At 37.8% G+C, this 24,632-nt stretch overlaps 5 protein-coding genes across 11 annotated transcripts in view; 2 read left to right on the top strand and 3 right to left on the bottom strand.

Annotated features, from left to right (window-relative positions):
- The window catches only part of LOC108965076 (arginase-1), a gene marked incomplete in the record, with an annotated part of 32,666 nt that extends 13,840 nt beyond the window's left edge, over positions 1–18,826 (top strand). Inside the window, 2 exon segments of the mRNA XM_018927255.1 lie at positions 15,230–15,329; positions 18,266–18,826. Of these exon segments, the coding sequence (XP_018782800.1) occupies positions 15,230–15,329; positions 18,266–18,631 (466 nt within the window).
- Positions 182–18,290, bottom strand: LOC108965075 (protein elav). 6 transcript variants are annotated; one of them, XM_018927251.1, is made up of 3 exons: positions 18,218–18,290; positions 6,619–7,009; positions 182–5,361 (listed from the first exon to the last, which is right to left on the bottom strand). In XM_018927251.1, coding segments are annotated over exons 2-3 (1,341 nt in total). In that variant the 5' UTR covers positions 6,620–7,009; positions 18,218–18,290; the 3' UTR covers positions 182–4,021. The 6 variants fall into 6 exon arrangements, with proteins under 6 accessions (XP_018782796.1, XP_018782793.1, XP_018782798.1 ...); XM_018927248.1 differs by lacking the exon at positions 18,218–18,290 and adding an exon at positions 8,096–8,251; XM_018927253.1 differs by lacking the exon at positions 18,218–18,290 and adding an exon at positions 8,096–8,251 and having other exon boundaries at positions 182–5,328.
- LOC108965074 (endoplasmic reticulum-Golgi intermediate compartment protein 2) lies at positions 18,525–23,977 on the bottom strand. Of its 2 annotated transcripts, XM_018927247.1 has the most exons (7): positions 23,754–23,977; positions 23,529–23,684; positions 23,170–23,462; positions 19,613–19,910; positions 19,380–19,529; positions 18,943–19,316; positions 18,525–18,607 (listed from the first exon to the last, which is right to left on the bottom strand). In XM_018927247.1, the coding sequence occupies exons 1-6, from the start codon at positions 23,872–23,874 to the stop codon at positions 18,991–18,993; spliced, it is 1,344 nt and encodes a 447-aa protein (XP_018782792.1). In that variant the 5' UTR covers positions 23,875–23,977; the 3' UTR covers positions 18,525–18,607; positions 18,943–18,990. The 2 variants fall into 2 exon arrangements, with proteins under 2 accessions (XP_018782792.1, XP_018782791.1); XM_018927246.1 differs by lacking the exon at positions 18,525–18,607 and having other exon boundaries at positions 18,809–19,316.
- On the bottom strand, positions 20,234–22,565 carry LOC108965073 (double-strand-break repair protein rad21 homolog). Its single transcript, XM_018927245.1, has one exon. The coding sequence runs from the start codon at positions 22,466–22,468 to the stop codon at positions 20,297–20,299; it is 2,172 nt and encodes a 723-aa protein (XP_018782790.1). The 5' UTR covers positions 22,469–22,565; the 3' UTR covers positions 20,234–20,296.
- A 116-nt stretch (positions 23,978–24,093) lies between the features above and the next one.
- LOC108965054 overlaps positions 24,094–24,632 on the top strand; it is a gene marked incomplete in the record, with an annotated part of 2,997 nt that continues 2,458 nt past the window's right edge. Inside the window, 2 exon segments of the mRNA XM_018927224.1 lie at positions 24,094–24,255; positions 24,410–24,632. Of these exon segments, the coding sequence (XP_018782769.1) occupies positions 24,224–24,255; positions 24,410–24,632 (255 nt within the window).

Below are 24,632 nucleotides of genomic sequence, written 5' to 3'. Positions count from 1 at the left end.
GGTTTGAGTTGAAACTGAATTTGAAAGCAAAATTATTGGAAATAAGTATACATATGTATACGTATGTTTGTAGATATAAATTAATATAAGTTGTGTAAATATGCAATAAATATGTATATAAATATATTTTGCTTAATTACTTATGTACGTTCACTATTTATATATGTATATATGTATATGTATGCGTGTGTATGTATTGTATATGGACTGTATATATGTATAAATATATAAATTATGTGTACAAAATAGCTGGGAGAACACGCGCGTCAATTTTACATGAACACACATTTTTTTCTTTTTGACAAAATTATAATTTACGAGCGTGGGTACAAAAAAAAAAACAACAACAAACATAAGAGTAGTAGCCGTGTTGAGAAATCGAACTTATCGAAAAAAAGTATATTAATAAATAACTTTAAACAACTTCAAATATGTTGGTTAAACGCTTCAAAAGTAATTCAAATATTGTTCGAAAGTAGTATTTTTTACATTTCGAACTCATGTGGGTTGTAGCAAGTAATAGTTGAAGCGCATTTGCGCAAAACTCAAAGTAAAGTAAATTGAAACAAAGAAATCAACACAAGATGCCAATGTACTGCACTACAAACGAACAAAATCAAAGGGGCATTATTCGTGGAAGCACAAACAACACAAAATCGTAAATGTAACAAATTTCTATTAAATATATTTCAACAATTCAAAACTGCTCCTCAAACAAATACCTGCAACCATTGATTGTAAACAAACCAAATTACGTTTAAAAATAAACAAATTGATTTTTTAAACATTACACGAATATTGATGCATGTGTGTGTGTGTCAATAATATGTATGTGTGTATATATATATGTGCGCAGCCTAAAGCTTAAAACATTGCACACTAAATTATGTATAGCTTATTTGTATTTCGGGTGATTTGTGCTTCACATTGTAATTTTGTCTCAAACAAATTATTGAACACTCATGTTAGCGCTTTGTGCGTAGGTGGTGACGAAAAAGAACAAAAACGAACGCTCTAACTACAATAAGGATGCTCCGCTTTCTCCTGTTGAGAATAACTTCGAATACAAAACTTTCTGAACTTAGCGCACTAAAACGGTGTTAGGCGCGCATACAGCGCTTAAAAAATTGCCTTTGACTCTTTAAAAGCTCGTTTTAAACAAATTTTAAGTTGCTAAAAATATTTAGCGCTTATTTTTTATTTAAAAAAAATGAAGTTATATTATGTGAATATTTCACTGTTATTTTAAGTTGTTTACTAATTCAGCGCACCATTAGCGTTAATTAAAGCGCAAAAAGCGTAAAAATAGTGTCTAAAAACAACAACACTTTTTGCGTTCTTTTCGCCACCAAAATACACAACAAGCTGTGCGTTTTTCCTGTCAATATGTAAAAAGGATCTGCCGCAACCTTTCAATCAATTAATGTTTAATTAAATTTAAATAAAATTTTTGTTTCATATGTTATGCAAGTTTTTATATTATTTTAAAATTTATATTAACTCTCAAGTGTGGATAGTTATTTATGATATTGGATGTATTATATATTTAATTGTAAATTTAGCCTTCTGGAGGCGCAATGTTTATTTAATAATTATTGTTTCTCATTCGATACTGTCTAGTTATAGTTGTTTAGCTCATTTAAAATTCAAAAGATCTACTTTTTCTGTAAATTTGTATTTGCGCACGCAGGCTTTGCCCCTTTATTTTATAGTTACATATATTTTTATGAACTTACACCCAACTTTTGGTTATTTTCTTAGTTATATTTTTTTAATTATTTAAATTTAAGCTTTTGCTATTTAATACTGTAGCAGCCTCCTTGACGTTGCTTTTACTATAGTCTCTAAGATTATTTACTATTTTTTGTTTTGTTTTGCTAGTACGTTAAATAATTTTAAAAATTTTAGTTTATTTTTTATTTAATTGAAATTACATGTCATCGTTCCTACTTTTCTGGTTTTTTACTCTTGAATGCCACTAAACTCATTAACTTTATCAATTGTTTTAACAATTTTTTTTCGTTTTGCTAACCTTATAATTGAAAACCTTTATACCAAAATAGAGTTGTTTTTAAACATTCAATTAATTATTGTATTATAGTAATGCTTTACTTTAAAACCTGCGTACGCACTCGTCTTTCTTCAAGCCTTTCTTTCGAGCGCTTGCTGCACAATTTATTGCATTTAAATTTATCATTTGCTTATAACGCATATTTTGAGTTAGAAAACGTATAAAAATTGTCAACTTTTAAAATAGCAAATGAAATTTAAAATACTTTTATTGCTGCCGGCAGGCCAAGGTTGTTTTGGAAGATTTTTGTTTGCCTTTATTTCTTAATTATTAGTATATTTTCAAAAGAACTGTTCACTAATTCTTTTTAGTTACTGCCTAATTGGCGCTCATTGAGCTAAACGGTTTTGTGATATACTCGTGCAGTAGTAGTTTTCATACAACTATAGTTTTGGAAATTTTCGAAACGGGTTTTAATTTGGAAAATTTTGTGTTGATCTCTTTGTTCGATTTCAATTTGTAAAGGGATGCTCATTCATTTTTTTTCACACATACGTTTTGGCTTTTGTTTGTAGGGATATTAACAAATATTACATCGACTTAAGAAATTCTAGAGGATGCAGAAATATTGTTTTGGGCCTTAATTTTGCAAAACTTTCGTTTTTATAAGTTTTCTTTGCATTTTTTCTATTTTATTTCAGACTAGAGTAGTGAAAATATAAAATGACTTTTTTGTCTTTCATATTTGAATGTGTGGCGCAGCTAGTTGATTCGTTTATATTGTTTGCTGAGATTCAATAAATATACATATGTATGTGTATTCGTGTTTACGCACACATGCAAGTAAGTATTCAGCCGCGAGTTGCAGCTGTTGGTTAATTTAAAAATAGTCTAAACTGTCGAGTAATAATTTTCAGAATTTGCTTGCCAATTTGATTACCACCAAGCAGGCCACTTTTTCTAAATTAAGCCAACACTCGCAGAACATTGATTGAAATTGCCAAAATTTGTATATGTATTTCAAAAGCAAACATACACATACATAGAAATGTACTGTGAAATATATTTTTCCTTCACTGTTTTGGCATTGTGAAATTCAGGTGACTAACAAACAGACACATATGTGCTACGCTGCCAGACGTTACACTAGGACTGATTTGGAGTGCCTGCCGTAACCACCCCAATTATTTGAGGCGTGTGGGAAGCTTGCCGCCTGCTTACGCGCACAACGGGTGGTTGCTAGCGGCATTTGGCGCGCCATTTTAAGCATTTATGTGCATCCATTTTCTTTTCGCAAAGCCACTGAGGGTGGAAGCTGATAAGGAAAAATATATTCAAATGATTTCTCTTTGCTTTTTTTTGTTTTCATATTTTCACTTCGCTACAGATATACTGAATCGTTACATCCCTTTTAGAAGTGCCTTGTAACCTCAAAATTTTGCTACAACACAAATTTCTTGTTGTCAATATTTCTCTGCACCTATCTACTACTCCGCGCTTGTGATTTTGTATTAGAATTTACAGTGTAACAAATTAGATTAATTAACCTCACTTTCAAAAGCTAATTAATTAATTTAATTTCCAGCTTCGTATAGCTTCAAGTTGGACTTTTTAGTAAATGCTTAATATAAAAAATATAATTAAAAAATGGAAAATACGAGGTTGGCGTGCGTTGCGAATGTTGGGGGGAGGAAGAGCAAACTCATCCTCCCCACAACACGCCTTGCACATCACACACTTTTACCAATTTTAAATAAAGCCAACCCGCGCATTTCCATCAACTTGCCTGCGGTCGGGTTGCAGCTCGGCTCCGCGCTCACCGATTTACATTTTTTGTCCGTCCGCAATATGTTGCTGCTGTTACTACTGTATTTCCGCTACATTGTTATTATTGCTGTTATTGTTTTCATTGTGTATGCGTGTGTTATTGTTACAGTTGATGTTATTGGGTACTACTACTATTGTTGCAGTTAGATGTTACTACTGTAGATTTTTCGCTTTAAAGATAATTTACTTTGATTTGTTGGTCTTGAAGCTAACTTGTAGCACCCGATTGCCCAGTGTATAACCGTTTAGTGCACGAATTGCCATTGCCGCTTCATCATAATTGGTCATCGACACGAAGCCGTAACCTTTGCATTGATTTGTGGTTTGATCCTTAACAATTTTAACCGATTGCACTGCGCCGAATGGGCCGAATAGCTGCCACAGCGATGCCTCCTCAGTTTCGGGTGCCAAATTGTAAATAAAAATGGGATAAGCACCGCCCGGACCACTGGCTAATGCACTAGCAGCGGCCGCTGTCGCACCCAAACCATTTGGCAGCATAACATCGAGCATATCGCCGGCCATGGGTGAGAAACGTGCCAAGCCTTTGTTGACCGGCGTATGCATAGCGCCGCCGATGCGCCGCACCAACTGTGGATTGAGGAATGCTGGCAATTGTGGTTGCATTATTTTGCTAGTGCTACCCGGTGTATTTGAGAATTTCACCACAATCGGATCGGTACAATCCGGTGGTGTGGTTCCGTTCAGTGCAATAATGGCACGCGTTGCTTCCTCGCGCTTATCGAAACGTATGAAACCGACACCTTTGGTCTGGGAATCATTGCCGGCATTTTGTAGTATACGCGATGTGATTATAGCTCCGAATGGTGCGAAAATTGCCTCCAGCTCTTGCTGTGTCATATTCTTCGGCAGTCCCGACACATATAGATTCGCACCCTTAATGGCGTCCGATGAGGGGCGTGCGAATGATACCTTGATGGTTTTATTCTGTAAACGCAGCCCATTCAATACATTAACGGCCTGTTCGGCATCTTGTGCGCGTACATAGTTGACAAAGCCATAACCCAAACTTTGACCCTTATTTGGTCCTTGCGGATTTAGTGGATCCATAAAAGCTTGTGATTTGTCACGTATCAATTTCACAGACTCAATTTCGCCTACGCTGGAGAATAATGATCGTATCTCATCTTCGGTCATTGTTTGTGGTAAATAGTTTACAATGAGATTAGTACGTGTCTCGGATGAGCCGTTATTATTGCCATTCTGTTGGGTATTCGTATTTCCGTTGGTAGTTTGCTGTTGCAATTGCTGGGTGACGGCGGCAGCGGCGGCGGCGACGGCTTGTTGTGTTTGCTGTTGCTGCACCTGTAAAATGGCCTGCTGCACCTGCTGCTGCTGTTGCAGTTGTGCGGCTGCAGCAGCGGCAGCAGTCTGCGCAGGTGATGCATTCGAAGCGGCTAGGGCGGCTGCGGCAGCGGCCGGATTGGCGGCGGTTTGAGCCATTAGCTGGGCCTGAGCGTCTACTGTGCCTGCAGCACCGGCATTCGCCATCATAAAGTCCACTAAGTAACAGGTGATGGCGCAGAGGGTTGAATGAAACGGTTATAAGCGGACGTGGATATAGCAAATGATTGTTGTATAGAAAACATGGAAGGAAGAAAATAAAGTATTCAAATTTAGAGTAAGAAATAAGATTTATGCATAGTATAAATAACTATTACTGGGATATACATAAATTGTAAGTTTACATATGTATATTTTCATTAGTTTGTAACAAACTGAACGATGATTCAAGTATTACCTCGCAACTTAATCACAGAGAACTTGCTTTTTTTTATTTAGGATATGCATTCAAACTCATTGTCATATATTTCTGTAATTCAACGAGTGTCGTGTGTTTCTATATCCAATTTCTTTCGGTTCCAATATATGATTAATAAATATACATTGTTTCACGTTTTTATAAATAAATAAAATAAATAAAATATACATATGTATAGACTGTTTCTAATGGTTGATTTTATTAAATATCTACGCTTGTCCTAGGAAATCGTAAATTAGTTATTTCTATAAGCTTTGTATGGAGATTGTGTCAATTATCGATATTGAATGTGTATAAGTACAATAATTGAAAATAATAAAAACAAACGTTATTTGCGCTCAATATCCATGGGTGCATATGCATAATTTACTTACAATAAATCTTTCTATATGCATACAATTTTTTATTTACACACATTTTTTTCGTCATAAAGTCCGATGCTTAAACACGTATGAACTTGAATATATTTCAAGTGTGTGATCACACATTAAATAGTTACTAAAAAGAGCGTTTAAATACTTTTTCACCAAAAATTCAATAAGGTAGCATTAAGTAGTAGCCGCGCCTAGACATTATGCTTAAAAGTATAAAATATATAAAAGGCATACCGGCTAGTTTTATTTGTTTCAAAACTCTAACGATAAACACAAAGCAATTTTATTGTGTTTCACTATACTGGGCGGGGACCTCGCAATAGCTAAAAACACGATCAAAGTCGATAGTGTTAGAACAAAATACACGAAATGCACATACAAAGAGCTTATTTAATTTTATTTTGCACTGATGCGCCGACGCATGAAAGAATGAAATAAAACTACAGGCAGAAGAGAATAGACAATATATGAACATTTTACTCGTATATATGTACATATGCATGTATGCATACGCGGAAACAACAGTGGTGCTCCACTATAAGTCAGCGATTTCATTGTACATACATATGTACAAACTAGCTTACAATTATGTAGTCATGCGCTTTACTTTTTTTAATACTCACTTGCGTTGGCGTGTGTTTTTCTCGTTGCGGCAATAATTTTGATGCTTTTTCACAACTTCGTTCTGGCGGAAATTTCTTCTTTTATTTTAATTCTGCGCTGTCTCGACGATGACGGCTGCGTCTCTTGTCAACGTTGACTGCTAAAAAGTCGTTGGCAACGCTGAAGATGGCGTTTTAATTGAAGCGTGTGTGAAATTCGAGAGCTGCTAAGCTAATCGATTTATCGATTTTCTTTGTATGCGATAGTTTTTGATTGTGCTAACTTTTTCTGTAATTTTTTATATAAATTTTCCGCTACTGCTGTTGGCTGCTCGATATACACACTTTTCCTGGATGTATTTTTCGTTTGATTTTGCACGGTGTTTAAGAATTCTACTCGTTTTTCTTGCTTCTGGAAATTAGATAAATTTGGTATAAAAACATGATCGGAAAATCGCTAAAAATTTATATTAAGACTACATATTAGATACGAAACTAATTTCAGAGAATAACTAAATTGAATAAAATTCAATAAATTGTATAATGCCGTCTTTCCAGTTCTTTTGACATGAATAAAAAAACGCTTCCCCGCACACACACACACACATATGTATGAACACTTGCACGCGATCTCATGTCGCTATTGCCGTCACTTTTGTGTTTCTATGAGATACTTTTCTTATTGTAGTTCAACATTGCAATGTAGATATGTGTATGTAAATACAATTTACTTTTCACGTTTGTCTCTTCGTAAATTCGTATTAATTAAGTCAAATATGTTTGCACTAAAAATGTTTAATCTGTCGACTATGGCACTCGTCCATCTTCCATCAATTCACTTCCGCTGCTGTATAAGCTGTTTCATCCGCACCCGAAGGGCTACCGCTTTGCGTTCCTTTTTTCAATATTTTTACTCCACCTGAACACAAAAAACTCTTCTCCTCTGCCCTGCGCAATTGTGACTTTTGACGCAACCAATCGATATATTCACAGATGCCAGCTTTGCCTGTTCGTATATTCGTGTCACTCGTCTATTGTCCGGTTGATTTTTGTTGCTTTTATTGCTGCACCCTTTTCCTTTGCATGTTACGGTCTTGATTTTCCTTCGACTTTTCCAATTTAACGACGCAACAATGGAGTTTAATGAACTTTGCTCACACGCGTTCAATTAACTAAAAGCATTAATATAGACAATTTTTGTGCATTTCAACAGATAAATGTATACGAGTATATTATTTTTCCTCATCGATATTATGCTATATACACAAACACACACACTACTTGGTTTATTTATTGAATTTCCACTGTCCCCTTTAGTGCTTTTCCAAAAAAAAATTTCTCTACCCAAAAAAATATATATGTATGTATGGTTATTATATATGCGAATTTTGGCGTAATTAGTTTGTAGTCGTGTCGTGTAACCAACAAATACTTTTTGCAGTTCTTATATATTTTTTACTTTTTATTTACTATTTGTACGCTACTTCGCTCCACTAACCGTTTTGATTTGTTTTATGACAATTAAAATATCTTTTCTTCGTTCTCTACCTTTTATGTATACTATGTAATAAGATTTTTTTTTCTCTAATTCTTTTTGCACAATAAAGACGACAATTTCACCCGAGAATTGATGTGTTTACGGCGAGCGCACGATTTCAAATGAAGAACGAACTTCATAGATGTGAGAATCGAAGCTACGAATTCACAAACGAATGCAAAGCCGCAAAGCGTCGGCAGCGCAGCGCTAACCACCGAGCACGCCGAGCAGCGGAGTCGACAGTGACGCCAAAAATGCCGCTTTGCGCTTTTGTGTGTTGCCGGATTTTTCTATGACTTCGTTATTATTATTCTCCATAGCGAAAACTACACTTTTCCAAATTCAATTGTATATGTATATGTATATGTACATATGTTTATATGAATATAACTATGCAACCATCGTCTAGTCAACGCTCTCTGCCTAAATTCGCTGATTCTTATGCTGTTGGTGTTTTACCTGTTCCGAGTTTAAAATGGCGGACGCAGTGATGAGCGCAGCAACCATGTCTGGAAATAGTTCAGGCCGGTAGTTGTGTAGAAACTATAAATACGGGTCAAATGCGCCAGCTATACCCAAAACAGTGTATACACATATACATAAATATGTATGAATTGAAAAGTGTACTAAACGTAAATATATACAGTCATATCCATTTGTGCATACCTACTTACACTTTTGTTTAGGAGTTTATATTTCATATAAAACATGTTCAACACAATATGTAGCAATGACTCAAATTATTATTATTTATTATTTTCATTTTGAATTACTTAAACACTTTTAAAATTCCAAATATTTCCTAAAGTTAAGAACTGCGATGTCTCCCCAAATATGACGTACACTGCAGAAAAAGGCGGGTACTCTTATAGTTGTTGTATATCTTCTCAACGCTCTCCACTTTTACGAATATATGTACTTATGTACGTATACATACATACATACATACATGAGCGCTTACTTACATACATACATATGTGTTTGATAGTGCTGCTGCTTGCTGTTGAAGCTTTCGACTTCCGTTTTACTCAAAGTAGACTCTTCAGAATAAATTTGTATGTACATACAGAAATATTCAATAGGGCTGTTGAAATCTCGAAGAAATTTATAAATATTGTCAAACCGTACATTTTATGTAAAATTTTTGCAAAACAACCAATCATTGTTTTTTTCTTTTGGTGATGTTCATTTGTGTGAGAAGCCCCAGAGTACTCACTATTTCGGCAAGGACGGCGACGTATGCGTCGGCTTCAAGAGAACTATCCGACGTTGCGGCAGGTATTCGTATAGAAAAGGGGAGTTTCGTGCAACGCAAAAACTTCCGCCCTACTTCACGCACGATAATGAAAAGCGAAAGAATGGTCGAAAGAGAGGTCGTCAACCGCTTTATAGTGAGCACAAACAGATACTTCGTGCTGCTAGCATACACTTTTAGAATTACATGTTTAGAACAAGACATACATACATATGTACATACATAACTTTTGCTCGCACACAGCACGGATCGACGGTGGTCGCATTTTTGCATATCTAGTGGAAGTACAGCAGCAACATAACTACAAGAAGTAAAGTCACACATATGTATGTATTTATGTTTGCATTACCATATCAATGCATATTTGAAACTAGAGGGTAGACACCCCCGTAAGGGTTGGAAAGCCCTTTTTATTGTCTGCGTTTAGCTTACATCCGGCACATGTATCGGAGGCGGCGGCGGTGGCACAATGTCAGCAAAACCTTCTCCTACCATGGATTGAGTGCATATACATATATATGTACATACCATGTATACATACATATGTACATATTTGTGTTTGCTTGTTTATACGTTTGTGAGCCGGTTTTACGCAACGCAATCACGTCGCTCAAAAAAAGAGGGTGTCTGGGCTACAACCAACATAAGTATACAGTATGTACCAAGCAAAATACAAAATGATAATAACAGAAATAAGAAAGAATTGTTACATTTTGAAAAGAAAACGTTGTGCAAAGTGACAAAGGACCTGAATTAAATGTAAACGCATGCGCGCAAAGTTGGATAAAGGCAAAACATTGCACAATTAATGCAATGCAATTAACACGATCAAAAACGAATGGCATTGTCGATAACGACAGCGGTAGCGCACAGTGAAACAGCTGCGACAAATTACCCAAGAGCGGTGATGGACTGACGCATTGCCACTCGAGCTGCCGAACTACGATCAGTTCAATTGATTCGGTTCGATGCGATTTACAGACATGATTTATGTGTGTAGAATCAAAGTATCAACCACCACGCGCCAATTTCGCAAGTACAAATATATGTAGTTTGTGTGGCACACTCAATGCATCCGTTTCCGCACTTTGCAGCTGCTTAGCAAGCTACACATACATACGTATATTATACATTATGTACATATGTATGTGTGTATATGCTCATATTACGCTGAGTTTTATGATTTCTGCAGACAGCAAGGCGACGTCTCGCACCCACAACCGCACTAACATTAAACAACAAACCAATTTAGACGATTTTGTTGGTAAAACAAGTGTTCAGCCAATTTGGTACCCGCTGTACATGAGACGGTTGAGGGTGCCGTGCAGTATAGGGGGTGCTTCAGACTACCCTAAGGATTCGTGCTGCCTCTTACTAGTCGGGAACTTAATATAAGGTAACTGCCGATCGAAGTTGCCGTTCGTGCTTCGGATAGCGCAGCTAACTTGGTGCAATATCCAGCTAATAAAGTAGTATTCACTTTCTTTCACTCGAATAATTTTTATATATTTAAAAACAATAAACCCATGTATTTGGTCCTCCGTTATGCGAGTATATGTGCACGAGTTTATAGTTCCTTGAAGTGTTTCCCACACTCATCGAGTTGAAAACATACTTGAGATTCTGTGACGTGACAAATTTTGTAAGTAAAGCAAAGCTTAGCCGCCTTTCGGCTTCCTTCGTACTTCGCACTATCGCTTACATGTTTACTGAGGGGAACACAACAAAAGACGGTAAACAGAAACTTGAGTAGCTGTAGTGTAGGTCAGGAAAAAATCGACCATATGAGTGAGACATACACATCGACAGAAAACTATACCGGAAGCGATGTGACGATCGAATATACTTACCAAAGTAATGTACATAAGCGCAACTGTTATTATTCCGTCCGGTTAGTCGGTAATATACTTTCTATCCAACTCGCTTTGAAATTCTACAATACTTTGCAGTATTCGGATCAGGCTGGGTGCATTCCAACGCGGCTTTGCGTTCGGTTTTAAGTGTGCCACGAAATTTGTAACGCCCAGAAGGAATTGTCGGAGATCCTGTAAGGTCTGCTTGCCTGCCCGTCTGTCTCTACTTTCTGTTTTTCCGAAATCGATAAAAAAATGCGCTGCCTTACAAACTTAATGATCAAAATCAGGTCCTTGTATGGACCTGATCTCTCCAACATAGTTTGAAGTTTCAGAGCTGGATTGTTTCCATCCATATGGATGACATGACCTAGCCAGCGCAGCCGCTGTCTATGTCAATATCGTCATACAAGTACTCGTACAGCTCATCGTTGGATCGAATGCAATATTAGCCGTTGCCAATGCGCAAAGAACCATAAATCTTCCGCAGAACCTTTCTCTCGAAAACTCGTAGCGTCTATTCATCAGATGTTGTCATCGCCCATGCCTCTGCACCATGGAGCAGGACAGGAATAATGAGTGACTTATAGAGTTTGAACTTTGTTCGTCGAGAGAGGACTTTACTCCTCAATTGCCTACTCAGTCCGTTGGCAAGAGTTATTCTGTGTTGGATTTCGAAACTGACATTGTTGTTGGTGTTAATACTGGTTCCAAGATAGACGAAAATATCTACGACTTCGAAGTTATGACTGTCAACAGTGACGTGGCTGCTTAGTCACGAGGGCGACGACTGTTTACTTGAAGACAGGAGATATTTCGTCTTGCCCTCCTCGTTTACTAGCAGACCCATTTGCTTTGCTTCCTTTTGCAGTCTGGAGAAAGCAGAACTAACGACGCCGATATTGAGGCCAATGATATCAATATCATCAGCATACGCCAGCAGCTGTACACCCTTATGGAGGATTGTACCTGTTCGATTAAGTTCTGAAGCTCGAATTATTTTCTCCAGCAGCAGATTGAATAAGTGGCACGATAGGGAGTCGTCGTATCGACGGGCTCGAAGAGGTCCTTCCCGATACTGACTGAGCTTTTGGTGTTTCCAACGTCAGTTTACACAGCCGTATTAGTCTTGCGGGGTACCAAATACAGACATAGCGGTATAGGGCTGTGAAAAGCAGCTTTAATATAGATGAAAAGGTGGTGTGTGTCGATACTGTTTTCACGGGTCTTTTCCAAGATTTGGCACATGGTGAATATTTGGTCAAATGTCGATTTGCCAGGCCTAAAGCCACACTGATAAGATCCAATCAGTTCGTTGACGGTGGGCTTTAGTCGTTTACACAATACCTTGCTTTCGTCCGACCATATTCTACAAAGAAGCTGATGCATGCTCATTAGCAGATCTTCGCCGCCGTGCTTGAATAGCTCGACCGGCCACCCATCGACCCCCGCCTGCAGATAATAGTTATTTGAATTGAATAGCTGCTTAGATGATTGTAGCCCAATGCGTTGTCCGTAATTATACATAAAAATAGCGCGGTGGATAGTGGGGTTTGAAAAATAAAACTCTTTCCGGACCATCCATTTATAGATGTACAGTTTGGTTAATGCCTGCTATAACTGTTAGTTTTCCATTGGTGAATATGTAGATGTGATTTATAACTCAATAGTTTCTTAGAACTTAATACAAGGATAATAATACTTTTCAGAAGTTTTAGCTGAATAAAGCACTGAAAGACAAAGCGTAATCGCATGCCTTGCAGCTTAAGCTATTTGAAGTGACTCACTAGAAACTTGGATAATTTATTTTTCATAAACATTAAAGAGAGAAAGGGGTTTCGCCATAGTAGAATAGAATTATTACGGACATAACAAAGGATTTAAAACCAAACAGCTGGAACCTAGTTTTCAAAACACATCCGCTCATGCAAAAACTTATAAACTGTGGAAGAAATCCAAATGGCCAAATGCAGTCACTTTTAATCCACCCTTAACTTATGCAAATATGGCGAAAACAAAAAACAAAAAAAAAACATAAAAAAGCAATTTTTGCTTCTGTGTTTACTTACACACACATGTAAGCAGCAAAATATGTAAACCAAATTGACAAAACCTGAAAAGTCAGCCGATTGTGTAAGACCCTTACAAGCAGGGCGCTATTTAGAGAGGTAAAACATATGTACGCGTACACGCACTCATATATTATATTGCAAGGCATCTAAAAGCACCCCGTTTGGCTGTTTACATTCTTCGTAGGCGAACAATATTGCCGAAGGATAATGAAAAATGCACTTACAACATCGCACGCGTGAATGCGCGTTTCTAAGGCCAGCGACGGACGAAACTGGGCCGCATCGCCGGCCAGTGCGGTTGAGCACACTGCTCTAATCACGTGTCACAAAAGCAGCGGCCAACTGCCAGCCAAGCTGTAAGTTCGCCGCGTTGCTCGGTGCGCTGTGCTGGAAAATTAAGGACCCTTGAAGCGTTGCTCGCCCTGCAAGCTTGCATGTAAATATGTGCATATCCTTTTACAACGCTGTCAGCCCTTTTTTGTATTTTTATATTTTACATTTTCCGTCTGACATAAACTTGCTTAAATATGCAGTATATACATACATTTGTATATATACTCTTTAAACTATACGCTGTGGGGTGTTTTCAGCTTGCTGAGCTGATGTAAATGATTAGTTTTGGCCTCTTGGGCATTGCCAAGCTGATCGTGTGTTGATCATGGCATGTGTTTTGAAAGTTTTCAACAAATGGCGTATTTCGTACATGCCAAGTTGTCTGTCAGCTGCATGGGTTCCAGACGGAMACCAAAGTATTCCAATTAATAATAATAATAATGTATCACTGAAACCTTTTTTTGACTGAGCTACTCGTCATCAATATAGATATTAGAACTCTTTGGGGTACTTGGTGAAGCCCCCAAGGAATGATCGCAGGCTCAATGCGGTACTTATAACTACAGATCATAGCCTTCAATGCGGTCGATAAACGCATTATAATGGATATACAGAATTATACTCTGAAAGAACCTAACTAAAGATATTATAGAAGAGCGCCAAATTAGGGTAGCTATAAACATAAACAGCTCACATCAGCTTCGTCTGTGATACTCGTCGTCCGAATATTTGTGACAGAGAAATAGCAAAAACAAATTGGTTGTTGTAGCGACAGCAAAACATCCCTGGATTAATTTGGAAGAATGTTGCCGAGTAATTCTGTCCTTGGATAAAAATACGGGTCCGTTCCGGTTACGTAATCTCGGCAGTCGTGGGAGCGGAAAATCATTTGGTCCAAATGTAAGGTTTGATTGAGGTGAGGTGAAGGTCTTCGATGTTTTACTGTTGGGTGGAATCCTCACTACAAATGTATCTTGCAGAAAGCACTGCGCAGTCGTAAGTCAAATTTAGACCATACAGCACGGGCATAGAATGATCACTCTATAGAAAGAACTAATATCGAGTGGAAGCGGCTTCATACCAAGTCATCGTTCCAACTATCAGATAAAAACTCTTACACAATGAGTTCCATTAACCAAGCAGATAGTGTTAGGCTAGGTTGCTGGTCCCTCGAACGAGGAATCATACTTAGACTATTAAGCGCAGTCGTTTGTGAATCCATAGGAAAAAACTTCCTGAACCTATCACAAATCTGCTTAGGTGTTTTATTTCTAGGTCCGGTATTTCAGCTGAATTTCCAAAAATATGAGACCCAAGCTATTTTAGATATGTTAGAAAACACTATTTTTTATGTTAGATCAGATCTTCGAGTTTGACAGATTTTCCTGGAAATTCTTACGATATTCTGAATCTTCAGCCAATCTGGGATATAAAAAAAAGGGAAAATTACATTTTTATGAGCCTGTGGCTGGATCCACATATATTTCAATATGTACTTTATTGGTGTATCCTATAAATATATCCATAAATAATTGCTTCTCATATTTCCATTTCCATTTATTCTAAATTATTCTATTTACAGTTTGGCCGCTGATCAGCTTGTTTACATTGGTTTGAGGGACATTGACCCGTACGAAGCGTATATCCTGAATAAATTGGGCATACGAGCGTTCGCGATGGATGTAAGTATACATTGCATGCATGAGGATATGCACGCACACTACATTAGCACAGTGGTAAAATTTTAAATTTCATAAAGAAAAAATTGAGGGAACTGCTGGTAAAAACTTTACATAATCCATATATACTAGCGAAAGTTGATTATTGAAGTCTTGCCTTGATGTGATCCGCCTGGACTCTAGTCCAGATGATAAGAGTTCATGTTGGTTCCTCCAAGGCCCGCAATTGCCCGCCGGTCATATGATCCATCTCAAAAATGTATTCAAGAATGCATAGAGGGTTGGGTTAGGATAGGGGTTGGTCCAAAATTTTTTAGGGCGGTTAATATTAACTATCAGCAACTAGGCTAGGCTCGGTAAAGGTGTGTCTACCGAGATATTTCAATCTCAGTCTAGAAAACTGGTCAGTAGAGAAGTGACAAAATGATTCCAACTATAGATTCAAAGGTCCTACGCCAGAGCACAAGCAGAGATTGGAGAATTGATTCGACTCCAATCGCATGAAATTGAGGAAAGCGCATCATCGGCTTTGCAGTTTCTAGCAATTCCGCTGAAACCGGGCACCCACACGAGCCTAATATTGAAGAAGCTTGAAACTACTGCGAGCTCAAAGCCAGTATAGCCGTATGCTGTCGAAATGAATATCCACCTCTCTGAAGGAAGCTGCACTCCGGAGCAGTATATTTCCTACAGTTTTAATGACAGCTACCTCCGTATGAAGGACGCTACAGTGGTCTAGTAGTCTGAACCTAGAAGTGATGGAGAGCTCCCGCCAGAAGAGTCTAGCACCCATCCCCTTCCTTAAAATCGAACAATCCTTGCAAAAGCTGACTACACTCCTTCTCTAACGGCTTCGGCCCGCCTGGAAATCACTAGCACCGCCTCGCCGCCAGCACCTACCAGGTATGTCTTCAGGTGCAACGTGTAGAATGTCATTACATGCCATTGTTGGATGCTAAGATGGTGTGGTTTTTTCAAGCGTCCTCGACTGAGCAAGGACCTTATAAAACATTATCGGCTTCGGCTATCGTTTCACAGAGCGATAAACGAATTCCTCACGCTCTCCTCGAAGTTTGAGTTGTATTGTTAGCGAGTGTGAATAACCGGACATCGCGTAAATTGCCTTTTTGGATCACTGTGCGTTAGCTCACGCGATGGGTTTTAGTTTGGTAACGAGGGGGTGCACTGTCGGTCTGCGCTAACAGTTGAGCATTTTCGGTAAATGTATGTACATATGTGTGTTGGCAAGTTTTTGTTTTTGCTGTTACAAAACTCGGCTGAGAACGCTGTTACTATCACTGCCGTTGGAACGTTGGCGCGACGGCGCTGACAACAGCAGGAGTAAGATCATTTCACTCTAAACACACTGCATACAGTGTAGCGATCTTTGATATCCTTCCATGCCGCCGCATATACACTTACACATACACACTTAAGAGCGTCTGTGTGACTTGAATTGAATCGAGCTGTAGTGAGCAACCCTCGCGGAGTTTATTGCAGCGACTGTATTTTGTCCACACCTCGATTTTGGCGTGGCTGCAGCGGTAGCGGCAGCGTGGCGATGGTGGTTGTAATGCGTACAGAGTATAGGGTGCTATACGTGTACAAAGGGTGCGCAGAATTCGCCGTCACATGCAGGGACATTAATTTTAACAACGACGCGTCAAAAGGGGAATGAACCGGATCGGCGGCGCGGTGCTTGAAACAAACTGAAAAATAGTAATAAATAGTTTTGTTGTTGTTGCCGGTATATATGTATGCTTGCAATTCAGTACAGGCGATTTCCGCCGGTGCGCGTATAATCCTCATACGCCGCGCGTTAGAGGGGTGTTGCGGTGTTAATAAAGCCTTGCACTTTTCGAACCTATTTTAGAATTTTATTTATGAGACGTGAAAATCGGTGCGCTGAAAAATTTCAATGACTTTTCTTGTGGGAAAATGCATGACGCCGTTCGCACAATGGAAAATGCGTAAGTTTTGCATACACTGCAAAAAACGTTAGCCCAAATGACCGATGCACATATACGAGAGTAAATATATGAATAAAATAGTACCGATCCAGTCGAGGAAAAGGCGCTTGATACAGTTTAACGGTTTATTATGAGATGAACATTGAACACACATTTACTTCTACCATTCTTAGTGGCCTCATATTTCATTTTTTGAGAAAGATCAATCATTTTTTACAGCAGTTGAGTTAGTACAATGCTCTTGACACCTTCATTTAGTCACTCTTCCAAAGGTTAAGTTTCTTGTTCGAAGCTCTCTAAATTTACTAAAAATAACAACCACGTGCAACTAAAACGAATTGGAGCTCTTTCCACGACAGTCCGATCAAACTAAGCGGAAAGGACCTACCAAGAACTATCGACTCTGCACCATTCCTCGAAACTACTTCAGGAACGATTTCTGCCACTATAACAATAACCAGAACAACAAAAGCGAAATTAGAGCCAAGATGAGTAGGCAAGGAGGGCCCCAAAAACTTGCTGTTAGTGTCAAGCGGGTACTCTTGGTAAGCAGGGCATACTTTAGGCTTGTTGAAGTAGTGAGAGTTTAGCACACTACAAGGGTTGGTGCTTGAATAGTTTCCGTTCCCACGACAATTGAGCCTATGTAACCGGATTGGGTCCGAATTTTAATCCGACCAAGCCCTGTCAACTCGTCAGCATTCCTACAAACTACTTCAGGGATGTTTTTGACACTATAAAAACAATCTGCTTCAACACCATGCTAGAGCTAGCTTTCACGATCGTGCTTCTTCATTTTAGGTCCGTTAAAGCACTGCGACTGTAAAAAGTTTGCTCATAGCGGCATGTAATCTCCTACTTTAGATTTCAAAAACAAATAACTAAATATTACCGTTAAGTAAATTGTTTTATATTTCTTACCTCAAAATATTTCGTAATTTTTGCGTTGTTTTGTTTTTTTTTTTGTAGTCTGTGGACAAATACGGCATCTCTAAAATCATCGAACGTACACTGGACTCACTGAAACCGCAAAATAAGATACATGTCAGTTTCGATATCGACGCCTTGGACAAAGCCGTAGCACCCAGTACTGGTACAGCTGTTTGTGCCGGCCTAACATTACGCGAGGGTATATCGGTGGTAGAGGCGCTACGTGACACGAATCGCGTGCAAGGCATCGATTTGGTGGAATTGAATCCAAGCTTAGGCAATGAGCAAGATGTGAACACCACAATTGCATCGAGTTTGGAAATATTGAAAAGCATATGCGGTTACAAACGCAGCGGTAATTTCGCCAATATAAAGATGGATCTGTTCGAGACAGTGAAAAATTAATATAATAACATATCGACGAGTACGTTTTAACTAATTGCATACTAATTCTTTGCATTGCATTGTTGAAATTCTTATTACATATGTACATACATATACTTATATTAATAATGGTGTATGTGTTTGTTTAAATTGGGTATTTATTAGCTGTGACCCAGATTGCCAAATAAAAATAGTATATTATTCTTACAAAGAACATATGAAAGATGTTTTAATGAAACATACAAATATATGTATATATGTACGTGTACATAACCGTTGACAATATATAATCTTTGCATAAAAATTAATTGTGAAATTAGCGAGGCTTTTACCTCGAACGCAGTGTAGAAAATCCTCTACGTGGAGTGCATGTGAATCGGTTATTTTGATGGTGGCTCCTCATCAACGGCTATTGGCACAATCGTTGGAATGCTGGTTGTTGTAGTTGTGGCATTCAGCAAGCTAATGCTGTCAGACATGATATTCGCGGTATTTATGAGATTATTCGACAGTACTTTAGTCGTGGGCGTCGCGAAACTGGCGCTGTCGAGATTCACGTTCACAGCACCAGCTCCAACAGCGATATGTGCGCCACCGTCGCGGCTAGCACTGTCGTGGTGTTGATTTAGTGTCTGTTGTAAAACTTGAGGCGCAATTATATTGATGGTAAGGCGCTGCATAGACACCAAAATGGTATTTAAAATGCCTGTAATGAAATTCATATTTTTATTAAATGCCTTGAAATAAGTGTTAGTACTTCGGTATTTACCTGAGACAACGATGATGCCCGCAATGATGGAACATAGTCGTATTATGAATTGCACGAGATTATCACGATCAGTGCGCACAATGATCTTTAATGCCGACCAATCGTATTTAAAATAGATGCCAGGGGAGCCGTACGAATTTTTGGTCGAGTCTAATTAAAAGGAATATAGGAAAGTTATTATAGAAAATATATATGCAAACAAGGCACTACAAAGTACAAGTATTTATACATACCCAATTGTCGCACATTCTCGCTCACTGAATATTGATACGTATTGATCGTTGTGAAGGTGTTGTGTATTTCGGTGGGTACAATTTTCAAAAAATATTGTACCGTTGTTTCTTCATCGGCTACTAGCGTTTCGTCGCCTTCAAGCGGTTGTACGATGCGTCGTGAATATTGACCAAAACTTAAGCGATTGATGCGATGCGTGAAATTAGCTGGCGTACGTCGAAAATCGATTGTCCAGTGATCGCCGAAGAGCCCAACAAATGGCTGCGCACCACCAACCAAGTGCAGAACTCCAGCGACCTTAGAGTTTAGATAAATTTCATAAGATGATTACACGATGGTATAATAAACTATTTATTATTAAATATATATGTATATTAAAAATTTCTGCGGCTGATGGTTCAATTTAGGAGCGCATTTCTACCTCTAAGCTGCAGTTTTTCAGTACTTACATATCTAGGGATTTTCAATGACAAAGTTTCGTTTCGTAAATACCATATTTGCTTATATTTTAAAAGTACACGTTCAATTCACATAATTTTCGTACAATAATATTTATTTATATATAAAAATAATTTATTATTTACATACAGAAAATTACGATTTAAAAGCGAATTAAACATTCGTAATATAAAATATAATAATTATAATAATATAAAAGAAAATATATTAAATTTTATCATGCTTTATAATTTTGGATTTTCAAATAGCGGCCCTCTTGATATCTCTATATCCGCATATGGCTGGGTCTGTTCGATATTGAGTGCTCGGAACTTTTTCAGTACCAATAACGAGTAAAACTTTTGTGCCGCCTGCTTCCTGGAGTTATTCACTGTTAATGCAGATAATATTAGGCAATCCTGTTTTATTAAACGAGATTTAACGGTATAGAACAATTGTGCTGCTCGTTTATTGAGTACGCGCTCCTCAAATTGTTCATCTGTTTCGTTTTCCAATTGCTCTTCAGCAGGATTTGGCGGTGGTGGCGGTAAATCGTAATCATTCCAATCTGTAGATATATCGCTAGTTCGTTGCGCCTTGCCTGCTAGTATATCTTGTTGGATATTTGGTATATTCTCAGCTTCTTGTAATATAGATGACACTTGATCGGCTGGTAGATTGGGTAAATTATCGATATGTTCAATACTGGAATGATGCGGAGTTTGGTCTCCATGATGTAGACCTGCGGGCGTCACGTCGCCATGATTGAAATCATCGGATGCATCGATACCGTGATGCATGTTACTCGGCGTCAGAGGTAAATCGTTGAGTGATGTTAAATTTTCGATACCATTGATTTCATTCATGCTTAGCATACGGCTGGGACTGCGCATATTGTCAAACAAAGAGCTCTCCGCCGGTGGTATTAAATTCTCTGCCAACGAATATTGTGTTTGACCAACACTGTGTTCAAGGTCTCGCACTGTTTCTGGTGCTGCCAAACTTTGTGCCGTCACATCCGCAATGATTTGCTGTACTGGTTGGAGCTCATGCTTTCGTTTACGACCGCGTTTGTTGTTTATGACATTTGCATCATTTTCATTCTGTATATGCTCTATAGCCAACAAGTCAGATGGACCAAGTATAGAAAAGTCTTCGAGTGCTGAACAACGGGACACTAAATGACGTTGGTAATTTAAAAACAAAGCTCTGGCCGGGATAGTTCTAGAAGGTAGTGAAAATAATTTTTCCACACCGCCAGTTTCCTTCCAATAAGTGAGTCGTTTTGTTGGCGGTGCCAAATCTAATGTTGTTACAATATCCGTTGTGTTTGCCAATTGCGCCTTCATTTCTTCGCCAGATATATTTTTGACTTCATCAACAATTAGCTTACGTTTGCGTTTAGCTTTGGTGACACCTTTGTATGCCGAGGCATCTATGGGGGCCAAGGCAAAGCTTTCATCTTCATTTTGCAGCAATGTTGACTGGTCCAAAGGATTTTCCTCTTCCTTTGAATTTCCTAAAGCTTCGTTACCCTCATCTTTGTGAGCTTCCTTCTCTACTTCATTTGCTTCGGATAGATGTTCACAACTGGATGCCACAGATGGTGGTCTAATATCCATGTGATCCATGCCGTCGTCATCAGATTCTTGTGCAGCACCAATGACAGCTTTTAAATTATTGTCACTGGTATCTAATGGCGGTTCAGCGAAAAGATCGTCTTCAAAAAGTTCAGGCTGTCCAAATTCATCCCCAAAACCATCTCCATCTAATCGTGAGTTTACCAAATCTGTATCATTTAATGTTATTTTTGGTTCATCTACCAATGTAACGTCCGCCATGCCACCATCACCAAATAATTGATCATCTATATTCGCATCTATTGGACCACGTATCAAATCAGGAGTGTCGCCTTCAAATCCCATATCACCAAAACCGTCATCGTGAATAGAAAGTGACAAGCTACCACCATAATCCTCTCGCATAGTGATCTCATCTGCTCTAGATTGGTTTATCGCAAATTGGGCTTCAATGTCTATATCGTTCAACTCGGGCAAGGCTGTGTCAAAATCATGAAATACTTCTGGCAAAGTGATTGCATTTACATTTGCTTCCCTATGTCCTTCGGGAAGATCAACCATGCCAGGCCTAAAGGCCATTTTGATCTTAACAAATGCTTCATTGCAATCCGCCAATAAATACTTTGCTTTCCGCGAATAAATCCTAACGACACCCAACAATAGATGCCCCGAAGTGCGAAGCGCCAATTTTACTTTTGGTTGCATTATACCTTCCACGGATTTCTCAATATTTGTTTCGAATACGTGCGCTTTTGTTATTTTCTTATCCCAGTGAGCAGCCAACCATACTCGGGCCAATGGGCCTTTTTTGGCCAAAATTAAATGTGCATAAAACATATTTTTTTTTTTTTATAAATTTATATTAGCTACGCCACAATTAACCAAACATTTCTTTACAGCTTTCTTTTTAGATTGGACTGTAAGTGTTACCACCCTATTAAAAATCTCTTTTTTATTTTGATGTGTATACGTTGTTGCCACTAAATTATTAAGCTGCAATACACAATTTCGCTTTTTATATATTTTCTATACCATAATGCCTCTTTTATGCAATATATACTATTATTTTATGTCAATCTGGTCGTGATATTGTTCAAATATTAAATAAATTAATATTTCGATATCGTCTCCGTGCTTATTGGCACCATTTCGAATAGCCAATTGCGGCACCTAGAACAAAGTGGCTATATTCCATTTTATATACACGAATAGAAAACAAACTTTTTATACCAATTGAATATTTCGTATGATAATAATTAAATAAAACTTATTTTTTAATTATACTCAATAAGCTCCAATCTAACTTATGTATTTTGTCTGCCTTTAAATTATTAAAAAAACATTCATATTCATAAATTTTTTTCTAATCATTAAAATGTATAGTGCATACGTTGTGTAATAATATACCGACCATTTTTACATAAACAATATAGCAGTGGATAATAACAACAAAGTCTTCAAAATAACTAACTTGTTCGTTGTTGTGGTACCAATATTTTCAGATATTATGTTTTATAAAATAAATCGAAATCAATTACCTTATTAATACCCAATGTTCCATGTAAACGGCATGCATCATATTGCTCCTCCGGAAGTTTTTTCAAGTCTCCTATTGGTTTCACATTCACTTCATTATTCTTGATAATATCTTTAAATAGAATATCCGCAACAGAGTGATATTCTTCTCTCAAAAACGTATTCATATGCTGCATGCGTTCGAATTGAAGACGTTCCTCTTCAGGTAAAACCCACCAAGTTCCTTCTCGTTGTAAGGTACCATACGCGAATACGTCCTGTTGTGTCTCATCCATTAGGTCAACGCCAGAAAGGGCTACACATAATAAATCAGTCAGTATTACTAATCTATCCTTTATGTCACAATGTCATTTTTACTTACAGGAGCATGGCATGGCCACGGTGATATCGACATGCATTTGTACTTTATCATCCATGTCGATGTCAGGTTCAAATTGATAAATGAGATCAGCTTCTTTGTAATAGCATACCTCCTTATAAATGAGGTAAATAATGAGCAAACGACTCAATAAAGATACTAAAATCGTTATGGTTAAAATAGTTCAGCGCTTAACTTATTTTGGTGTACATATGTATTTCAACTTACATGTGCCCCCTATTTCTGTTGTTTCTGTATATTTTTCCGGCACTTTCTTAAAAGCATCTAAAGTTTTTGCCAACTCAATAATATTGTTTTTATCCCCACGATACCGCAATGTTGCTGTCATATTCGATCACTATTTAACTAATTAATGGCAAAACTAACAAACTTTATATATGAACAGAGATACGTTCTCTGATATGAACGACGATGTGTCCAAATAGCTTCGAAACAGCTGTAATATGAACATAATCGATGGTTGATAACGCAATCAAGAGAGTGCTGCCATAAATTCAAACTCTTTCAATTCCAAACACTATTGAAAATCAATGTTGGGTGGGCAGCACTGCCAAGTACGGTTGGACACCATTTTGATATACAAAGCATTTTTCGCCAGAAATTTTGACGATTATAATCGCTTTTATAGAATACATTAAAAGTGTGTAAATAAATAATTTAATCTTTAATATATATTAATGGCTGCCAATTGGATAAAAATTACTGAGAGGTGATTATCAAAAGATGCAGTTCTTTTTAAATTTATAATTGTACAAATTTTCCTTAGTTTTTGTTTTCTTAAGGATGTAAAATTTTTAATTTATGTACATACATATGTATCTATTGAAGTAGCGGCGTATACGAACGTTTTTTTTTCTTTGTAGAGCACGAGAGGGTATAAAAATTATAAATGCGTTACCATATGATACTTTTACAACGGTGCTAAGTTTTGTGCATAGGCAAATGATACCTGCGACCACTGAGGACGCTATAGAGCCAGAAAATGCTTTGGAGGAGTTGGAACGTTTAGTTGGTGTACCACGTGCCGATTTTCTTCTAATGATTAAAACTTTTTCCTACATTTTACGACGCACGTCTACATTTGTC

This window comes from Bactrocera latifrons, unplaced genomic scaffold (genome assembly GCF_001853355.1).
Source record: "Bactrocera latifrons isolate USDA-ARS-PBARC rearing strain unplaced genomic scaffold, ASM185335v1 scaffold_133, whole genome shotgun sequence".
In the NCBI taxonomy this organism is placed as follows: Eukaryota; Metazoa; Arthropoda; class Insecta; order Diptera; family Tephritidae; genus Bactrocera; species Bactrocera latifrons.
Note: the sequence above shows the minus strand (reverse complement) of the source record. Positions and strands in the feature narration are given on the sequence as shown.

Excerpts from the sequence above, each read along its gene's own strand:
- LOC108965073 (XM_018927245.1), bottom strand. The coding sequence starts at position 22,468 with ATGTTTTATGCACATTTAATTTTGGCCAAAAAAGGCCCATTGGCCCGA.
- LOC108965074 (XM_018927247.1), bottom strand. The coding sequence starts at position 23,874 with ATGACAGCAACATTGCGGTATCGTGGGGATAAAAACAATATTATTGAG. Across the intron at positions 23,685-23,753 it reads AACAGAAATAGGGGGCACAT|TATCTTTATTGAGTCGTTTG; the intron begins GTAAGTTGAAAT and ends TAACGATTTTAG. Across the intron at positions 23,463-23,528 it reads CGTGGCCATGCCATGCTCCT|CCCTTTCTGGCGTTGACCTA; the intron begins GTAAGTAAAAAT and ends TATTATGTGTAG.